This window comes from Chiloscyllium punctatum, chromosome 15, assembly GCF_047496795.1.
Source record: "Chiloscyllium punctatum isolate Juve2018m chromosome 15, sChiPun1.3, whole genome shotgun sequence".
NCBI lineage: Eukaryota > Metazoa > Chordata > Chondrichthyes > Orectolobiformes > Hemiscylliidae > Chiloscyllium > Chiloscyllium punctatum.
Genome location: NC_092753.1, coordinates 77,254,088 through 77,271,878, shown reverse-complemented (window position 1 = coordinate 77,271,878; position 17,791 = coordinate 77,254,088). Strand labels below are relative to the sequence as shown.

Genomic DNA, 17,791 nt, shown 5'->3' with positions numbered 1-17,791 from the left:
GTAACTTCCAAAAATACACTAAATCAATAGTTGCAACAAAAACGTTTACACAACTTTAAGAAGAGAGTAGAATTGGATAAAATGTATAGCTTTTCCAAAGACTTTGGTACACTGGAATAGAGTTATAGAGATGTACAGCACGGAAACAGACATTTCAGTTCAACTAGTCTATCCGACCAGATATCCTAAATTTAATCTAGTCCCACTTGCCAGCATTTGGTCCATATCCCTCTTAAACCCTTCCCCTTCATACACCCTTCCAGATGCCTCTTAAATGTTGCAATTGTAACTGTCTCCTCCACTTCCTCTGGCAGTTCATTCCATACACGTACCACCCTCTACATGAAAAACATTACCCCTTAGGTCGCTTTTATATCTTTCACCTCTTGTCCTAAACCTATGCCCTCTAGTTCTGAACTCCCCCACCCCAGGGAAAAGAATTTGTCTATTTACCCTATCCATGCCCCTCGTGATTTTATACATCTGTTAAGTCACCCCTTAGCCTCTGCTCCAGGGAAAACAGTCTCAGCCTCTCTCTATAGCTCAAACCCTCCACCCGTGGAACCATCATTGTAAATTAGAAACGTTATTGTAGTATGTCACTAGTTTTTAAGATTAACAATGGAAAGGTTCAAGACAAGATTGAGGGTTCTTTATCGTTGCAATTTAGATTCCTCCAGATATAAACAGCACTCGGTTAATAAAAGGAGTATTTGGGCTAGTTAAGGGCCAAAAAGGGGATTTACATGAACAGGGCATGACTGAGCTCTTAAATCTCTGGTTTGCATCTGTTTTTGGTGAAGAAGACCGTGCTGCCCAAGTCAAAGTGAACAAGGAGACGCTAGATAGGCTTTAAAAATTGATAGAAAAGAGGCATTAAATAGGCGGGCTGTACATAAAATAGAAAAGTCGCCAGGATCAAATGAGATGCATTCAAGATTTTGAGGGAAACAAGGGTGGAAAGTTGTGCATATTAACTTTAATCTTCCTGCTCCACAGGGGTGGCACCAGTGGACTGGAGAAATGAAAATGTTAAACTTGTTCAAAAAATGTAAAGGATTAGCCCAACAACTATAGACAAGTTCCAGGAAAACGTTTTGTAAGGATGAAATAATGTGACAAAATTTAAGTTATCTAGACAATGGCTAGATAAGAAAGGCCAGCAAGGATTTGTTAAAGTTTTTGACAAATTTAGGTTTTTTGCTTGAGTAATCAAGGAAGTATTTTGGAGGTAATGTAATTGATGCAGTGTACAAAGACTTGCAAAACATATTGATAAAATGCCAAATAGCAGCTTGTCAATCATGTGATTAAAAAGAACAGTGACAGCCCAGGTAGAAAGTTAGCTGAGTGAGAACAACATAGTGTTGAATGGACTGGAGGAAGATAGAAAGTGAGATTTCCCAGGTATCTGTGTTGGGACTACAGCTTTTACAACTAAAGTGAAAGATTATAAGTGGGCTATTCGGCCCCCACCAGCACCACTCACCTGCATTCTGCTGACATGCCCCCCACAGACCCCACTGTCACTATCCCCACCCCCAGAACCCCAAGGGGAACACTACCTGTGCACATGACTCCACCCCCATTCCCCCCACCATCACACCCACTCCAGTTACAGGTTCCGCCCCCACTCCCAGCTCCACACCTACACCAGATCCCAGCTCCCAGCCCTGCCGAGTTTTCACCATTTCCACCCCCCCCAGACCTCCCCCTCACTGAGGACGAACGATCAGTCCTCAGCAAAGGACTTACCTTCATCCCCCTCCGTCCACACATCAATGAATTTAATACACGCCATGACGTTGAACAACTCTTCCGTCGCCTCCACCTCCGAGCTTACTTTCACAATCAGGATTCCCGCCCACCTTCCGAGGACCCCTTCGCCCACCTCCATAACACTGCATCCATCTGGACACCCCACCCTGCCTATTACCTGCCCTTGACCTCTTTGTTTCCAACTGCCGCCGGGACATTAACCGCCTCAACCTGTCGACCCCCCTCCCCCACTCCAACCTATCACCCTCACAACGCGCAGCCCTCCAATCCCTCTGCTCCAATCCCAACCTCACCATCAAGCCAGCGGATGAAGGGGGTGCAGTGGTAGTCTGGCGCACTGACCTCTACACCGCTGAAGCCAAACGCCAACTCGAGGACACCTCTTCCTACTGCCCCCTCGACCATGACCCCACCCCCCATCACCAAACCATCATCTCCCAGACCATACAGAACCTCATCACCTCAGGAGATCTCCCACCCACAGTTTCCAACCTCCATATTCCGGGAACCCCGCACTGCCCGGTTCTACCTCCTTCCAAGATCCACAAGCCTGACCACCCTGGCCGACCCATTGTCTCAGCATGTTCCTGCCCCACTGAACTCATCTCTACCTACCTCGACACTGTCCTATTCCCCCCCTAGTCCAGGAACTCCCCACATATGTTCGAGACACTACCCTCGCCTTCCACCTCCTCCAAGACTTCCGTTTCCTCGGCCCCCAACGCCTCATCTTCACCATGGATATCCAATCCCTCTACACCTCCATCCGCCATGACCAGGGCCTCCAAGCCCTCCGTTTTTTCCTCTCCAGACGTCCCCAACAGTACCCTTCCACCGACACACTCATTCGTTTGGCCAAACTGGTCCTCACCCTTAACAATTTCTCCTTTGAATCCTGCCACTTCCTCCAGACCAAAGGGGTAGCCATGGGCTATGCCTGTCTCTTTGTTGGCTACGTAGAGCAGTTGATCTTCTGTAATTACACTGGCACCACTCCCCACCTCTTCCTCCGCTACATTGATGACTGCATTGGCGCCACCTCATGCTCCCGCGAGGAGGTTAAGCAATTCATCAACTTCAACACATTCCACCCTGACCTTAAATTTACCTGGACAATCTCTGACACTTCCCTCCCCTTCCTGGACCCATCCATCTGCATTAATGACGACCGACTTGACACTGACATTTTTTACAAACCCACCGACTCCCACAACTACCTGGATTACACCTCTTCCCACCCTATCTCTTGCAAAAATGCCATCCCGTATTCCCAATTCATCCGCCTCCGCCGTATCTGCTCCCAGGAGGACCAGTTCCACCACAGAAAAAAGCAGATGGCCTCCTTTAGAGACTGCAATTTCCCTTCCCACGTGGTTAAAGATGCCCTCCAATGCATCTCATCCACATCCTGCACCTCCGCCCTCAGACCCCACCCCTCCAACCGTAACAAGGACAGAACGCCAATGGTGCTCACCTTCCACTCTACCAACCTTTGCATAAACAAATCATCTGCTGACATTTCCGCCACCTCCAAAAAGACCCCACCACCAGGGATATATTTCCCTCCCCACCCCTTTCCGCCTTCCGCAAAGACCGTTCCCTCCGTGACGACCTGGTCAGGTCCACGCTGCCCCCCGAACAACCCACCCTCCTATCCTGGCACTTTGCCCTGCCACCGCAGGAAGTATAAAACCTGTGCCCACACCTCCTCCCTCACCTCTATCCAAGGCCCTAAAGGAGCCTTCCACATCCATCAAAGTTTTACTTGCACATCCACTAATATCATTTATTGTATCCCGATCAGTCTCCTCTACATTGGGGAGACTGGGCGCCTCTTTGCAGAGCACTTTAGGGAACATCTCCGAGACACCCGCACCAATCAACAACATTGCCCCGTGGCCCAACATTTCAACTCTCCCTCCCACTCTGCCGAGGACATGGAGGTCGTGGGCCTCCTTCACCGCCGCTCCCTCACCACCAGACGCCTGGAGGAAGAACGCCTCATCTTCCGCCTCGGAACACTTCAACCCCAGGGCATCAATGTGGACTTCAACAGTTTCCTCATTTCCCCTTCCCCCACTTCACCCTAGTTCTAAACTTCCAGCTCAGCACTGTCCCCAGGACTTGTCCGGACTTGTCCTACCTGCCTATCTCCTTTTCCATCTATCCACTCCACCCTCTCCTCCCTGACCTATCACCTTCATCCCCTCCCCCACTCACCCATTGTGCTCTATGCTACTTTCTCCCCACCCCCAACCCTCCTCTAGCTTATCTCTCCATGCTTCAGGCTCTCTCCCTTTATTCATGACGAAGGGCTTTTGCCCGAAACGTTGATTTCGAAGCTCCTTGGATGCTGCCTGAACTGCTGTGCTCTTCCAGCACCACTAATCCAGAATCTGGTTTCCAGCATCTGCAGTCATTGTTTTTACCACCCCTCAACAGGACAGGCTAACCTGAAAATTGTTCACGTAAAATACCTTCCTTTTCCCCATAACACTTGAGATTCATTTACTGATTTTAAAATCCATCTTATCTCAGTCACTTAATGGCCGAGACTTGACAGCCCATTGTCGTAAAGAATCCCACAGATTCACTATCCTTGAGTTTTTTTTAAAAAGTGTTTGGCAGGTGATAGCCTGGTCGACCCAGGTATAGTTCAGGGGACCGAGGTTTGAATCCTGCCACAGTATATAGTGGAATTTGAATTCAATAAAAATGTAGAATTAAAAGTCTTAACAATGACCATGGAACATTTTCAATGTTCGGCAAACCTGTTCTGTTTCACACAGAGTCATAGAGATGTACAGAATGGAAACAGACCCTTCGGTCCAACCCGTCCATGCCGACCAGATATCCCAACACAATCTAGTCCCACCTGCCAGCACCTGGCCCATATCCCACCAAACCCTTCCTACTCATACCCATCTAAATGCCTCTTAAATGCTGCAGTTGTACCAGCCTCCACCATATCCTCTAGCAGTTCATTACATACCCATACCATCCTCTGTGTGAAAAGGTTGCCCCTTAGGTCTCTCTTATATCTTTCTCCTCTCACCCTAAACCTATGCCCTCTAGTTCTGGACTCCCCAACCCCAGGGAAAAGACTTTGTCTATTTATCCTGTCCATGCCCCTCATAATTTTGTAAATCTCTATAAGGTCACCCCTCAGCATCTGACTCTCCAGGGAAAACAGCCCTAGCCTGTTCAGCCTCTCCCTACAGCTCAAATCCTCCAACCTTGGCAACATCCTTGTAAATATTTTCTGAACCCTTTCAAGTTTCACAACATCTTTCCGAAAGGAAGGAGAACGGAATTGCATGCAATATTCCAACAGTGGCCTAACCAATGTCCTGTACAGCCGCAACATGACCTCCCAACTCCTGTCCTCAATACTCTGACCAATAAAGGAAAGCATACCAAAGGCCGCCTTCACTATCCTATCTACCTGCGACTCCACTTTCAAGGAGCTATGAACCTACACTCCAAGGTCTCTTTGTTCAGCAACACTCCCTAGGACCTTACCATTAAATGTATAAGTCCTGCTAAGATTTGCTTTCCCAAAATGCAGCACCTCGCATTTATCTGAATTAAACTCCATCTGCCACTTCTCAACCCATTGACCCATCTGGTCAAGATCCTGTTGTAATCTGAGGTAACCCTCTTCGCTGTCCACTACGCCTCCAATTTTGGTGTAAGCTGCCAACTTACTTAACTGTACCTCTTATGGTTACATCCAAATCATTTATGTAAATGACAAAAAGTAGAGGACCCAGCACCGATCCTTGTGGCACTCCACTGGTCACAGGCCTCCAGTCTGAAAAACAACCCTCTGTCTTTTACCTTTTGAGTCAGTTCTGTATCCAAATACTGGATTAGTGGTGCTGGAAGAGCACAGCAGTTCAGGCAGCATCCAACGAGCAGCGAAATCGACGTTTCGGGCAAAAGCCCTTCATCAGGAATAAAGGCAGTGAGCCTGAAGTGAGGAGAGATAAGCTAGAGGAGGGTGGGGGTGGGGAGAGAGTAAATGGTTAGTTCTCCCTTTATTCCGTGAGATCTAACCTTGCTAGCCAGTCTCCCATGGGGAACCTTGTCGAATGCCTTACTGGTCCATATAGATCACATCTACCACTATGCCCAAACTCATCCCCTTTTCAGGAAGGAAACTGCTGGCCCTACCTAACCTCGTCTACCTGTGACTCCAGACTAACAGCAATTAGGGCCAGACAATAAATGCTGGCCTTTGCCAATGCCCACATCCCATGAATGAATTTTTTAAAATTATTAAATAAAAGCATTGCATCAGACTATGGTGAAAAAGGAGGAAATTCTGTTTCTTGAAGGGCTTAAAATTATTGTCATATAGCATGGAGTCTAACCTTGCTAAGACTCCTCAGTCCAACTTGACCATGCCAACCACGTTTCTCAAACTAAACTAATCCCACGTGTCTACATTTGGCCTATATGCCTCTAAACCTTTCCTATTCACGTACCTATCCAAGTGTATTTTAAATATTGTAATTGCACCTGCATCCTCTGGCTGTTTATTCAACATACAAACCATCCTTTGTCGAAATTGTTGTTTCTCAGGACCCTTTTAAATCTTTCTCCTCTCACCCTAAAAATATGCCCCTTAGTTTTGAGCACTCCTACTTGGGGAAAAGACCTTTGCTACTCACCTTACCTATGCCCTTTGTGATTTTTACAACCCTCTATAAGGTCACTCCTCAACCTCCCTATGCTCTAGTGACAGTGAAAAAGGTCCCAGCCTGTCCTGCCTCTCATCGACCCTGTAGTCCCGGCAACATCCAGGTAACACTTTCCTGAGCCCCCTCCAATGTAATAATATCTTTCCTACAGCAGAATTGTGCATAAAAATCCAAGTGTGGCCTCATCAATGTCCTGTGCAACCTCAACGTGACATGGTTATACTCAATGTTTTGAGCAATGAAAGTAAGAATGCTAAATGCCACTTTGACCACATTGTCTTCCTGTGACGCAACAAACAATGCACTTAAAACCCTAGGCCTCTGTTTGGCAATACCAACTAGAACTCTACCATTAACTGTGTATTAGTCCTGCCCTTGCTCACTATAAAATTACCATACTGAGAGTACTAGGAAATGCAAACATTACATCCTGCTCAATAGAGAGTGCAAGGATAAGCTGAGCATCCACAGACCAGTCAGTCCAGCTTTGGAAAATTGCCAGAAACTAGCACAAAAATTATAGTCACATGAACAAATATTGATTAATTAAGGAGAGGTGTTAAGGATTTCTAAAGGGAAAATCATTTTTAACTAACTGGAGTTAATCAGGGCCATGTAGTTGATGCTGTGTACATGGATTTCCAGAAGGTATTTGATCCAGAATTGAGAGCTCATGGAATAAAAGGGGCAGTAGCAAGGTGGATACACAAATAGTTGAGTGATAGGAAGCAGAATAATGATTAATGGATATTTTTGAGTGGGCAAAAGTTTGTGGATTTTCCCCTGTTTTTGGGACCCTTGCATTTTCTGATCTGTATCAAAGATCTAGATCTTGGTTTATGGGGAACACTTTCAATATTTGCAGCTAATACAAAACCAGGAACATTGTCAACTGTGTGAGGAAGTTAATGTGAGAGCCAGACTGTCTTTCTGGCTTGACAACAGCATCTGCTCACGTTATTACTGTGTAGTAATGCTATGAGACGGCTTACTTCCTGTTGTGCATACTTTTCAGATACCTAGAGACTTTGACAGTGCAGCACTTCTTTAGTGTCAGTCTAGATTGTGCAATTAATTCCGACCTCTCTCATATCAAGGAGGAAATCGCTGTTGTGAGGTTCTGAGATTTATGAAAAATAATCTTCAGTTTGCCCAATTGGCCATTCTTTAATGTTTGATCCTAGAAATTATGTTGCTAGTCATGTGACTGTAGTTGGAGATGCAGATCATATGAAACTTTTATCTGTTTTATGCTCTCTCACTGCATAGCTATGATGATTGGAAAACATGAATGATTCACCAATCCCTTTCCTTTAAACAGGTTGCTTCCCTATCTGAAATCATCTGATGAACTTGTGCTAAAGTTCAAACTTAAATGCTCTGGCTTATCACTGCATCTCTACTGTTATTTGAAAATCAGATATCAATTATTTGATATGTAGTGTAATTAACTTTTGACTTCATTAAGTGTGATTTAGTATTTAGTATTCAATCTGTAATTGTAGGTATCTATTAAAGATCTTGCCTTGTCCTATTTTGCAGCAGCCTAATCTATAAGTTTGGAAGAACAGAGGAACTCTGGGCATAACCTGTATCATCTCTGCACTGATTCAGGATATTCTGCACGTGAATGATAACTGCAAATACACATTGCTTCTAATTGGCCAAATATTAATTCAAGTTGATTTTAGATAAAACTTAAAATGTATTATTAAAAGATAATTTTGAAAGACTCATCTTTTTATTTTATGAACATTTTAGTATTTTATATTCCAATACTGCTTTGTGAATACTAGTTATATTGAGTCATATAAACAGAAGATGATGCGCTGTTTGGGCTGATAACTGTCATATGACCTCTGTTAAATTCAGTGTAAAATATATGGATAATATATCAGATATGTTGCTAATACTATTATTATTGCTCTAATTATTGCGGCTTTGCATTTTGTAAAAGAAAGTCAAATTCTCTACACCCCCAAAGCAGTATAAGCTTGTAAACTTTGGATTTGTGCAAAATATTTGTAAGGTTTAGAATCATAAGATATAATCATAGTTGCCTGTTTAATTCTTTTAAATTTCAAAATCACTTCATGCATATTGCTTTGAATCAGAATGTTTGCTGCAACTCTGTTGTGAATTGTCTAAGGAGGGATTGCCACTATTAGCTAGGTTTACCTTTTCCTTTTGTTATTTATGAAATAAACTTTTTCAACAGTGTATTTTATTGTGAATTTCTCTGTTCAACAAAATTTGTGAAATAAACGTATCTGTTCTGTTAAATGTCTGGAGAAAAGTAACTATTCGGCCATTAAGTCAGTTAAATAGAATGTCTGTTGTTTTATAAGAAGTTTTCATCTTGAGAGCTTTTATTCTAACTGCTGGTTTTACAAATATAATGAGACTTCAACTTGGCCAGTCTTAGATTTCTTTATAGAGAATTTCCTTTATAGAGAATGGGTGCTGAATGTACAAAATGACCAAATGGCAAATTAATCATTTAAGAGAAATGTGGAACTTTTTAAAAGGGAATCACCATACAAATGGGACTAATCTACTTGAGGCTAACCCATTATACAGTTACATCTGGGCTGTTCTGTAAAATTCAGCTGCTTCTGTCTTGTGTGTGATGTCCTTGCCTAATAAGTCTGTCAATACCATTCTTCAAAGTTTCAATTGAGCGGTTCCCATAGTCTTTAAGGAGAGAATCCTAGATTTCTACTGTGCTATTTCATAGTTTCACTCCTGAATATCGTTGTAAGCACAAATTTCTTAGATTAGATAAACACTTTTAATGTGGGTTTTTTTGTGGAAGTAACCCAAGTTGAAAAGATTTTTCTTGATTTCTGCAACAACTGAGCTGTTGACTGAGTATACCTTCTGATCTTTTTTTGGGAATTTCCCTTCTTGCTTATGTAGTTAAGATTGATATCAGCTAAGTTCTGTTTCCTTCGAACATAAGATAGAGTCATGTTTTAAGGAAGAAAATCTTAGCTTATGTGATCCAACTTTTCCCGTTCTCATTTGTTGCCTTTCCTGCCTCTAGAATGAATGGCCCTGTATCCCCTTAGCAACTCATTTGTTTTTAACTTTTATGTTGATACAAATATTTATTTTGGGTACATTGCTCATTCACTGAAAAACTGACGGTGGCGACTGGAGGAGGGTTAGGCTATAGAGAGGCAAAGAAGGACTTTTGAAGCGGTTTCAGTTATTAGTAATATGAATTTTACTATTTATGAAATTTATTCGGTTATTTATTTTTTAATGCAAGATGGAAAAATGTATTAAAATCAGTCAATAATCTTGGCTATAGCATGTATCCACATCCAGACATCCAACTCCTGTTAAATATAATGGGTCAGGTGAATTGGCCATACTAAATTGCCCGTCGTGTTAGGTAAGGGGTAAATGTAGGGGTATGGGTGGGTTGCGCTTCGGCGGGTCGCTGTGGACTTGTTGGGCCGAAGGGCCTGTTTCCACACTGTACTGTAATCTAATCTAATCTAATTTCTATAGAGAAAAGTACAAGAGTTCAGGCATTATTATCCTGCATCTGAGGCTTTGTAGCCATTTCCATGTACACATCCAGCATTAACACTTCGACACATTCAAGAACAGGTTTTGTCAAGAAAGACCAGCTCATCAAATACTGTAAATAAAAAACCAAGAGAGCTATGGATGCTGAGAATCGGAAACGAAAACAAATTGCTGGGTAAGTTCAGTAAGTCTGGCAGCAAGGAACAGTGTTTAATGAAAAAGCTCAGCAGGTCTGGCAGCCTGTATTGTGTTTTAAAACAAAAATCATTTTGACAAAGCTTTACATATTGTACTCATCAGGACAATTTGAGTGAACATCAATTCAAATAGCATGAGATGAGAGCACTGATTGGATTCTGATTCTTTGAGGAATTAATGAGTTAGACAAACTGGAGTTACTGGATCTCATCTATAATAGTGCCCTCATATCCACGGGGGATGTGTTCCAAGACCTACCACTGATAGGAACGGACACGCCATTTAAATGGGAAATTTACCTCCCTGGCAGCCCTCTGTTTCTAGAATGTTCCATGTGATATTTTTGGGCCATGGCAAACTGCAGATAACTGAAGCCACGGAAGCCGATTCTGCGGATACAGTAGTTGCCCATACTTCGAATTCCAGAAGGCCTTTAGAAAAGTGCTAAGCAAATAAAACCCCTGGTATCCAGGGTTAGGAGTGGGGATATATGGGTCTTTTGCAGGATGGCAACTGGCGACTAATGAAATTCTGCAGTAGTTAGTGTTGGGACCATAACTATTCATGTTATATGTGAACGAGTTGGATGAAGGAATGGAGGCCATTGTTGCTGAATTAGAAGGTGACACACAGGTGGAGGGACAGGCAGTGTTGAGGTAGCAAGGCTACAGAATGACTTGGATAGGCTAGGAGACTGGACAGTGTCGTGGGTGGCACGGTGGCACAGTGGTTAGCACTGCTGCCTCACAGCGCCAGAGACCCGGGTTCATTTCCCGCCTCAGGCGACTCTGTGTGGAGTTTGCACATTCTCCCCATGTCTGCGTGGGTTTCCTCCGGGTGCTCCAGTTTCCTCCCACAGTCCAAAGATGTGCAGGTCAGGTGAATTGGCCATGCTAAATTGCCCGTAGTGTTAGGTAAGGGGTAGATGTAGGGGAATGGGTGGGTTGCGCTTCGGCGGGGCGGTGTGGACTTGTTGGGCCGAAGGGCCTGTTTCCACACTGTAAGTAATCTAATCTAATCTAAAAAAAACAAAGTGGCAGAATGAATACAATGTGGAAAAGTATGAGTTTTTGCACTTTGGAAGGAAGAATAGAGGTGTATTTTCTAACTGGGGAAATCTGGAACTCAAGAGGATATAGAACTCCTAGTTCAGGAATGTCTCAAGTTTAACATGCAGGTCAATTGGTAGTTAGGAAGGCAAATGCAAAGTTTGCACTCATTTTGTTAGGGCTGGAATATAAGAGCAGCAATGCATTGCTGAGGTTGTATAAGGCTCTGGTCAGACTGCAAGTGAAATATGAGCAGGTTTGGGCCTCCTATCTAAGCAAGGGTGTGTTGGTCTTGGAAAGGGTCCAGAAGAGATTTACAGGAATGATCCTGGAATGAAGAGCATTTGAAGACTTGTAGGTGTTTAGAAGATTAAGGGGAATTTCACTGAAACTTATAGAATACTGAGAGGCCTGAATTGAGTGGACACAGGTGTTTCTACTAATATGAGAGTCTAAAACCCAAGGGGAGAGCCTCAAATTGAAGGGGAGACCTTTTTGAACTGAGATGAGGTATTTCTTCAGCCAGAAGGCAGGGAGAGCTGTGGAGGTCAAGTCATTGAGTGTATTTAAGACAGAGACAGATTGATTATCTCACTAATCATGAAACCTAAGGTCACAGGGAGAAAGCAGGAGAATGGGATTGAGAGCATATCAACAATGATTGAATGACAGAGCATACACTATGGACCAAATGGCCTAATTCTGCTCTTTTATCTTATGGTTTTATCGTTCATGTGGTAGATGAAGAGCCCAAGGCAATGTACTAATTAATGATGATTGATAGTTAATGCCAAACATTGCTTCCGGTAAGATGGTGGTTTCTGAGCCTAGGGCTCATTTCTTTCTCTTTCTTTTGTTATTTATATTTTTTATTTTATTTTACTTACCTCTTGTTATGGTATTGGTGGTAATGAGTGGGTCCAGTGCGGACTTGAATGGGCCCAGAATCGACTCATAGTGGTGGCATTGGAGGCGAGTTTGAGTTTGCAGCAACTTATGCATTGACAAGGTGGTCCAAGTGCTGACTCATGGCTGCCATGGCAGTGGCAAGTTTAGATTCCCAGCAGCGCCTGCATCCAGCGCAGATTGGAGGTGAGTTTGGGCCCAAAATAAAACCTGGCAGTAACAGTCGTGGCTGGATCATTGAGGAGGCCCGAGGCAGACTCATGGTGGCTGAGTCGAGTTTGGGCCCGTGGAGCAGCTGGCAGCATCGATGGCATCTGCATCAGCGAGCTCTGTTGAGAACTCATAGTGGCAAGGGGGTGTCAGTAAAGGCAAGATGACACTGTAGAGTGACCACTTTCATTCCAGTGGCAGTGGCATGCTTAAGAGGATTTGTATTAATGTCTGTGGTGCTGGAAAATTTCCGATCAGGCAGTGTCCGAGGAGCAGGAGAGTCGACATTTCAGGCATAAGGGCTTATGCCCGAAACAACGATTCTCCTGATCCTCAGATGGCGCCTGACTGGCTATGCTTTTCCAGCACCATAGACTTTGATTCTGATCTCCAGCAAATGCAGTCCTCACTTTCTCCTTAAGAGGGTTTGTGCTTGGCCAACAGGCCCATGACGGAGCACTTAACAACAAGGATCGTAAAGTTGAACACTGTTCCACTATTTGTTTTTGCCTTTATATTCTGTTTTGGTTTATATTTGTGTTTTAAGATGACACCAGAGAATGGTGACACTCTCCCAACACTTTCACTGTATCTTATAACAAAATACATGTAAACAATAAATAAATCCAATCGAATCAAATTTTAAACCAGACTGCTTGACATTGCCCTGAAAAATGAACCTATGTTTTGTTTAAACACACACAACATACTTACATGTTCTTTCTGGTTGCAAAGGGTAGGGCTCTGTATTAACATATGCAGAGTCCTGGGCTTGCAAGTATACCAGACTGTGAACCTGGTTGATATTTCTAAACTGGTTGTGAGTGTCACCTTTCACAGAGTAGGGATGGTCTGGACGATTCTCATTCCTGATGATGGGCTTTTGCCCAAAGTGTCGATTTTCCTGCTCCTTGGATGCTGCCTGACCTGCTGTGCTTTTCCAGCACCACTCTAACCTTGACACTGTCTGGACAATGTTGTCCAGTTGTAGAATCGCATTTCTAAACTGGCACCATGATGCTCGGTTCTTGTTTATTGCAAATGGTCTAAGAGATTTGCTATTTGCAAAGACAGGAAGATCTTATCAATGTACAGTCTACACATCCAGCATTACACCATCATTGAAATACATATAACCATGTTAATCATGTGTGTGATAGGCAGAATGTATTCTTGCTTAACGGTGTCAGTGGTCACATTCAGGCCTTTCGTAAGGTTCTACGACAGAGAGTTCTCTGGGTCGGCTGATCTTACAGAATAGGCTTTGATGCATCCTTCATCAGAATCAAATGTGTAGGATGATCAATTGGCTTGGGCCCTATTTATGGTAAGCCTATACAGTGTGTGGAACAATAGGAATCCAATATACACACTGACTAGTGAGGGGAGGTTTGTGATAGACAAAATATTTCAAATCTTCATTCTTAGGATCTGAGCCTCACTAACAAGGTCAGCAGTGGTCGTCCACTCCTCACTGCTCTGGAAAAGGTGACAGTCAGCTCCATTTTTGAACTGCTGCAGTTTAGCTGGTCCATCCACAATACAGATAGAGAGGGAGTTCCAGGAGTTTGGCCCACTAGTAAAGGACACTCTTGGCTGATTTCTCAATGATTATATTGAGGAAAGGGAGCCCATTTGACTGTTCCATTTTAAATGTGAATTAGATTGCAAGTTGGAGTCAGTTTAGATGTTAAAGAAAGTTCTTGCCGCTGCAGATTTAAGTCTTGTAAAGTATATTAGCATATTGGAAATATTCAATTGGTAGGAGGTTAGGTATTATTCCATTGAAGACATGATTCTCATGAAATCCTTCAAAGATATTTCTGATTGCTAAACAGAAATCCGATGGAAACACTACCTCTATCATCTCTGCACCCTTAAAGAGTTTGTTTTCCAAAGACACTGGTATCCGATGATATTTCCAAAAAGAATGGCAGTCTCAATGATAGCCCTCCACTGCTGACTGAGCCAGTATTTAATGTCTATCCCTAGTTGTCCTTGAGAAGGTTAGCTGTCTTTTTAAACCGCTACCGTCTATGTGGTATAGATAGACAATGACCTGATTCCTTTTTGACAGCCTGACTAAGCCTGCCCCCACCATACACTCAGGCAGTGAATTCCAGACCTGAATCACTCACCGTGTGATGAAGTTTCTCTATGTCTCCATTTTGTCTCCTGCTAATTTCCTTAAATCTGTGCTTCTTGTTCTCAATTATTCTGTACATCCCTACCCATCTAGGTGAGGTGGATTGGCAATGCTAATATGCCCGTAGTGTTCAAGGATGTACAGGATTAGCATGGGAAATGCAGGGTTACAGGGATAGGTACAGAGGGATAGATCTGGGTGGGATGCTCTTCAGAGGTTGGCCTGCTTCCAAATTTTAATGATTCTATGATTCTATTTCATCTTATTATCTATTTTGGTACCTAAATACTTGTAGCCGACATCATAACCTTTCACAACAATAATATAATTGACTGACATTTTTCCTTAAATCTACAACTAGTCCTTGCATTTGGTTTAAGGGAATTTTTATCCCATCATTTTATGAATATTTTCATTTACATCCTTCAGTTTACTGATAGGGTTATTACTGAAGGGTGCCATAAGCACCACCCACTATGCTGATGCCATATGGGTATGTAGGCAGAACAGCTTAACATTTTGAATGAGACATAAGATTAGCTCCTCTTCAATGTCTTCGCAACGATATCAATGTCACCTATAACTGGTAGCTAACATGGAATAAACCATATCCTGTTAACTACGAGACAGATGAGACATGATGGGCTAGTGATGTTATCATTAGACTATTAATCCAGAGACCCTAGGTAATGTTCTAACAGGATCAAATCTCACCATGGCAGATGATGGAATTTGAATTCAGTAAAAAGTCTAATGGTGACCATAAAACATTGTCAATTTTCAGAAAAACCCAACTGGTTCACTAATTCTTCTCTGGTCAGGCCTACATGTGAGTGCAGACCCCCAGCAATGTGGTTGACACTAAATTGCTTTCTGGGCAATTGGAGATGTGCAATGAATGTTGGTCTAGCCAGAGATGCCCATAACCCAAGAATGAATAAGAAAAGGACTATTCTAGTGGTTTTTCTCCACCACCCTAGAGCATCCAGGCCCTACAGTTTCCTCCACTTGTAGATTGAGGCAGTAACCTTCATCATGAACAGCAACCCATTGGGTGTTGAGAGCTGTCACCATCGACCAACCAGATTGTACCTTCTGCCTGTGTTCACCTATCACCACCCTGCCACCCCGCCCCCTATATCCGCAGCTCCCCTTACACCCATCCCCAGTCCTAAGGAAGGATTACACCCAAAATATTGACTTCTCTCCCTCCTGATGCTGCCTGGTTTTCTGAATTCTGCCAGCCTTCTGCTTGCCACACCTATACAATAATGTCTGTTGAGACCCATAAAAATGGTACTATTTCAGGATTATTATGTCTCATTATTCTGATCAACACTTATTTGTATAAAGGATGAAAAGTGAATAGGATCAGCCTGAGGAAGTCCAGTATTTGTTAACGTGCTGCAAAGAAAATCTGTAAAACTAATATCTATGAATGTTGCTGCTAAGGAAGTCACCGATCTAAAATAGGAGAATAATATTAACAATCAGACAATACTTTTGTTGCTACTGAAACAACATTGCAGCCTACTTCTCCTTTAGAGTTTCACAGAATGAGAGGTGGCCTTTAAGACTGTAATCTATATTTGGCTCTTGGCCAAGCCAACCAAAACTGGTATGGAAATTGTTTCCACATACATTCTGGCAATATTGAACTCCGATGCTCCACAAACACTCCATCCCATATTCAGCCATTCCAAGAGAATGCCGATGTTACTTACTAAAGATTTATAAGGATGTGGCCGGGGTTGTAGGTTTGAGTTAGGTTAGGGTCAGGGTTAGGGTCAGGATTACGGTTTAGCTTTTTTACCTGGAGCATCAGAGATTGAGATGTGACCTTATAGAGGTTTATAAAATCATAAGGAGCATGGATAGAATGAACAGCCAAGGCCTTTTTCGCAGGCTAGGAGAGTCCCAAACCAGAGGGCATAGGGTTAAGGTGAAAAGGGAAAGATTTAAAAGGAACCTGAGGATAACGTTGTCAGCACATGGTGGTGCATGTATGGAATGCGCTGGCAGAAGGGGTGGTGGAGGCTGGTACAATTACAACATTTAAAAAGCAACTGGATGGGTATATGAATAAGAAGGGTTTAGAGGAATATGGACCAAATGCTGGCAAATAAGACTTGGTCAATTTAGGATGTCTGATGGACATAGATGAGTTGGATTGAATGGTCTGTTTCTGTGCTAGATGGTCAGGGTATTGAGTACAGGAGTTGGGAGGTCATGTTGCGACCGTACAGGACACTGGTTAGGCCACTATTGGAATATTGCGTGCAATTCTGGTCTCCTTACTATTGGAAAGATGTTGTGAAACTTGAAAGGGTTCAGAAAACATTGACAAGGATGTTACCAGGATTGGAGGAGTTGAGCTATAGGGAGAGGCTGAACAGGCTGGGGCATGTTTCCCTGGAGCGTCAGAGGTTGAGGGATGACTGTATGGAGGTTTACAAAATTAAGAGGGCCGTGGATAGGGTGAATAGACAAAGTCTTTTCCCTGGGGTCAGGGAGTCCAGAACTAGAGGGCATAGGTTTAGGGTGAGAGGGGAAAGATACAAAAGAGATCTAAGGGGCAACTTTTTCACATAGAGGATGGTACATGTATCGAATGAGCTGCCAGAGGAAGTAGTGGAGGCTGGTACAATTGCAACATTTAAAAGGCATTTGGATGGGTATATGAATAGGAAGGGTTTGGAGGTATATGGGCCGGGTGCTGGCAGGTGGGACTAGATTGGGTTGGGATATCTGGTTGGCATGGACAGGTTAGACCAAAGGGTCTGTTTCTGTGCTGTACATCTCTATGACTCTATGACTCTCCTTCCTCCAGACAGCAAAATCAAAATGTGTACTCTTGCTATATCTCCCATCACCCTTCTTGGATACTCAGTCATCCTGAACTAGAAATTGTGCATCTCTGCTTTCCAATCCAATACCATCCATTACTGTGACTGCTTACTTGCATTTTGCGGACAGCTCCTATCCATGCCTTTAATCTGTTCTACAACAGCTGAAAATCTATTTTATGAATCTTTTTAATATTCTGACTCAACTTCTTTAATACTCTTCTTACTGTTATGCTTGATTAACTCCACTGTCAACAAGTTCTAACTTGCCAAATACTGTGTTGCTTGCAGCATGTGTGACAATGAATTTCCCTCATCAATCACTGCGGTCTAGCCAAATTTCATTCCGCTCCCTGTTCTTTGATATGTTGGACCAGGGCAGGCGTCACCAAGTCATCAAGCCTTTCTTGG

The 17,791-nt window shown here is 43.2% G+C and overlaps 1 protein-coding gene across 1 annotated transcript in view; it reads left to right on the top strand.

The window, feature by feature from the left end:
• Nucleotides 1-8,707, top strand: part of LOC140486424 (transmembrane protein 50B) — a 76,745-nt gene extending 68,038 nt beyond the window's left edge. The window contains exon 7 of the mRNA XM_072585535.1: nt 8,028-8,707. Coding sequence (XP_072441636.1) covers nt 8,028-8,073 — 46 coding nt within the window. The 3' untranslated portion in view covers nt 8,074-8,707. The remainder of the gene's footprint in view (nt 1-8,027) is intronic.
• Nucleotides 8,708-17,791: the final 9,084 nt, after the last annotated feature.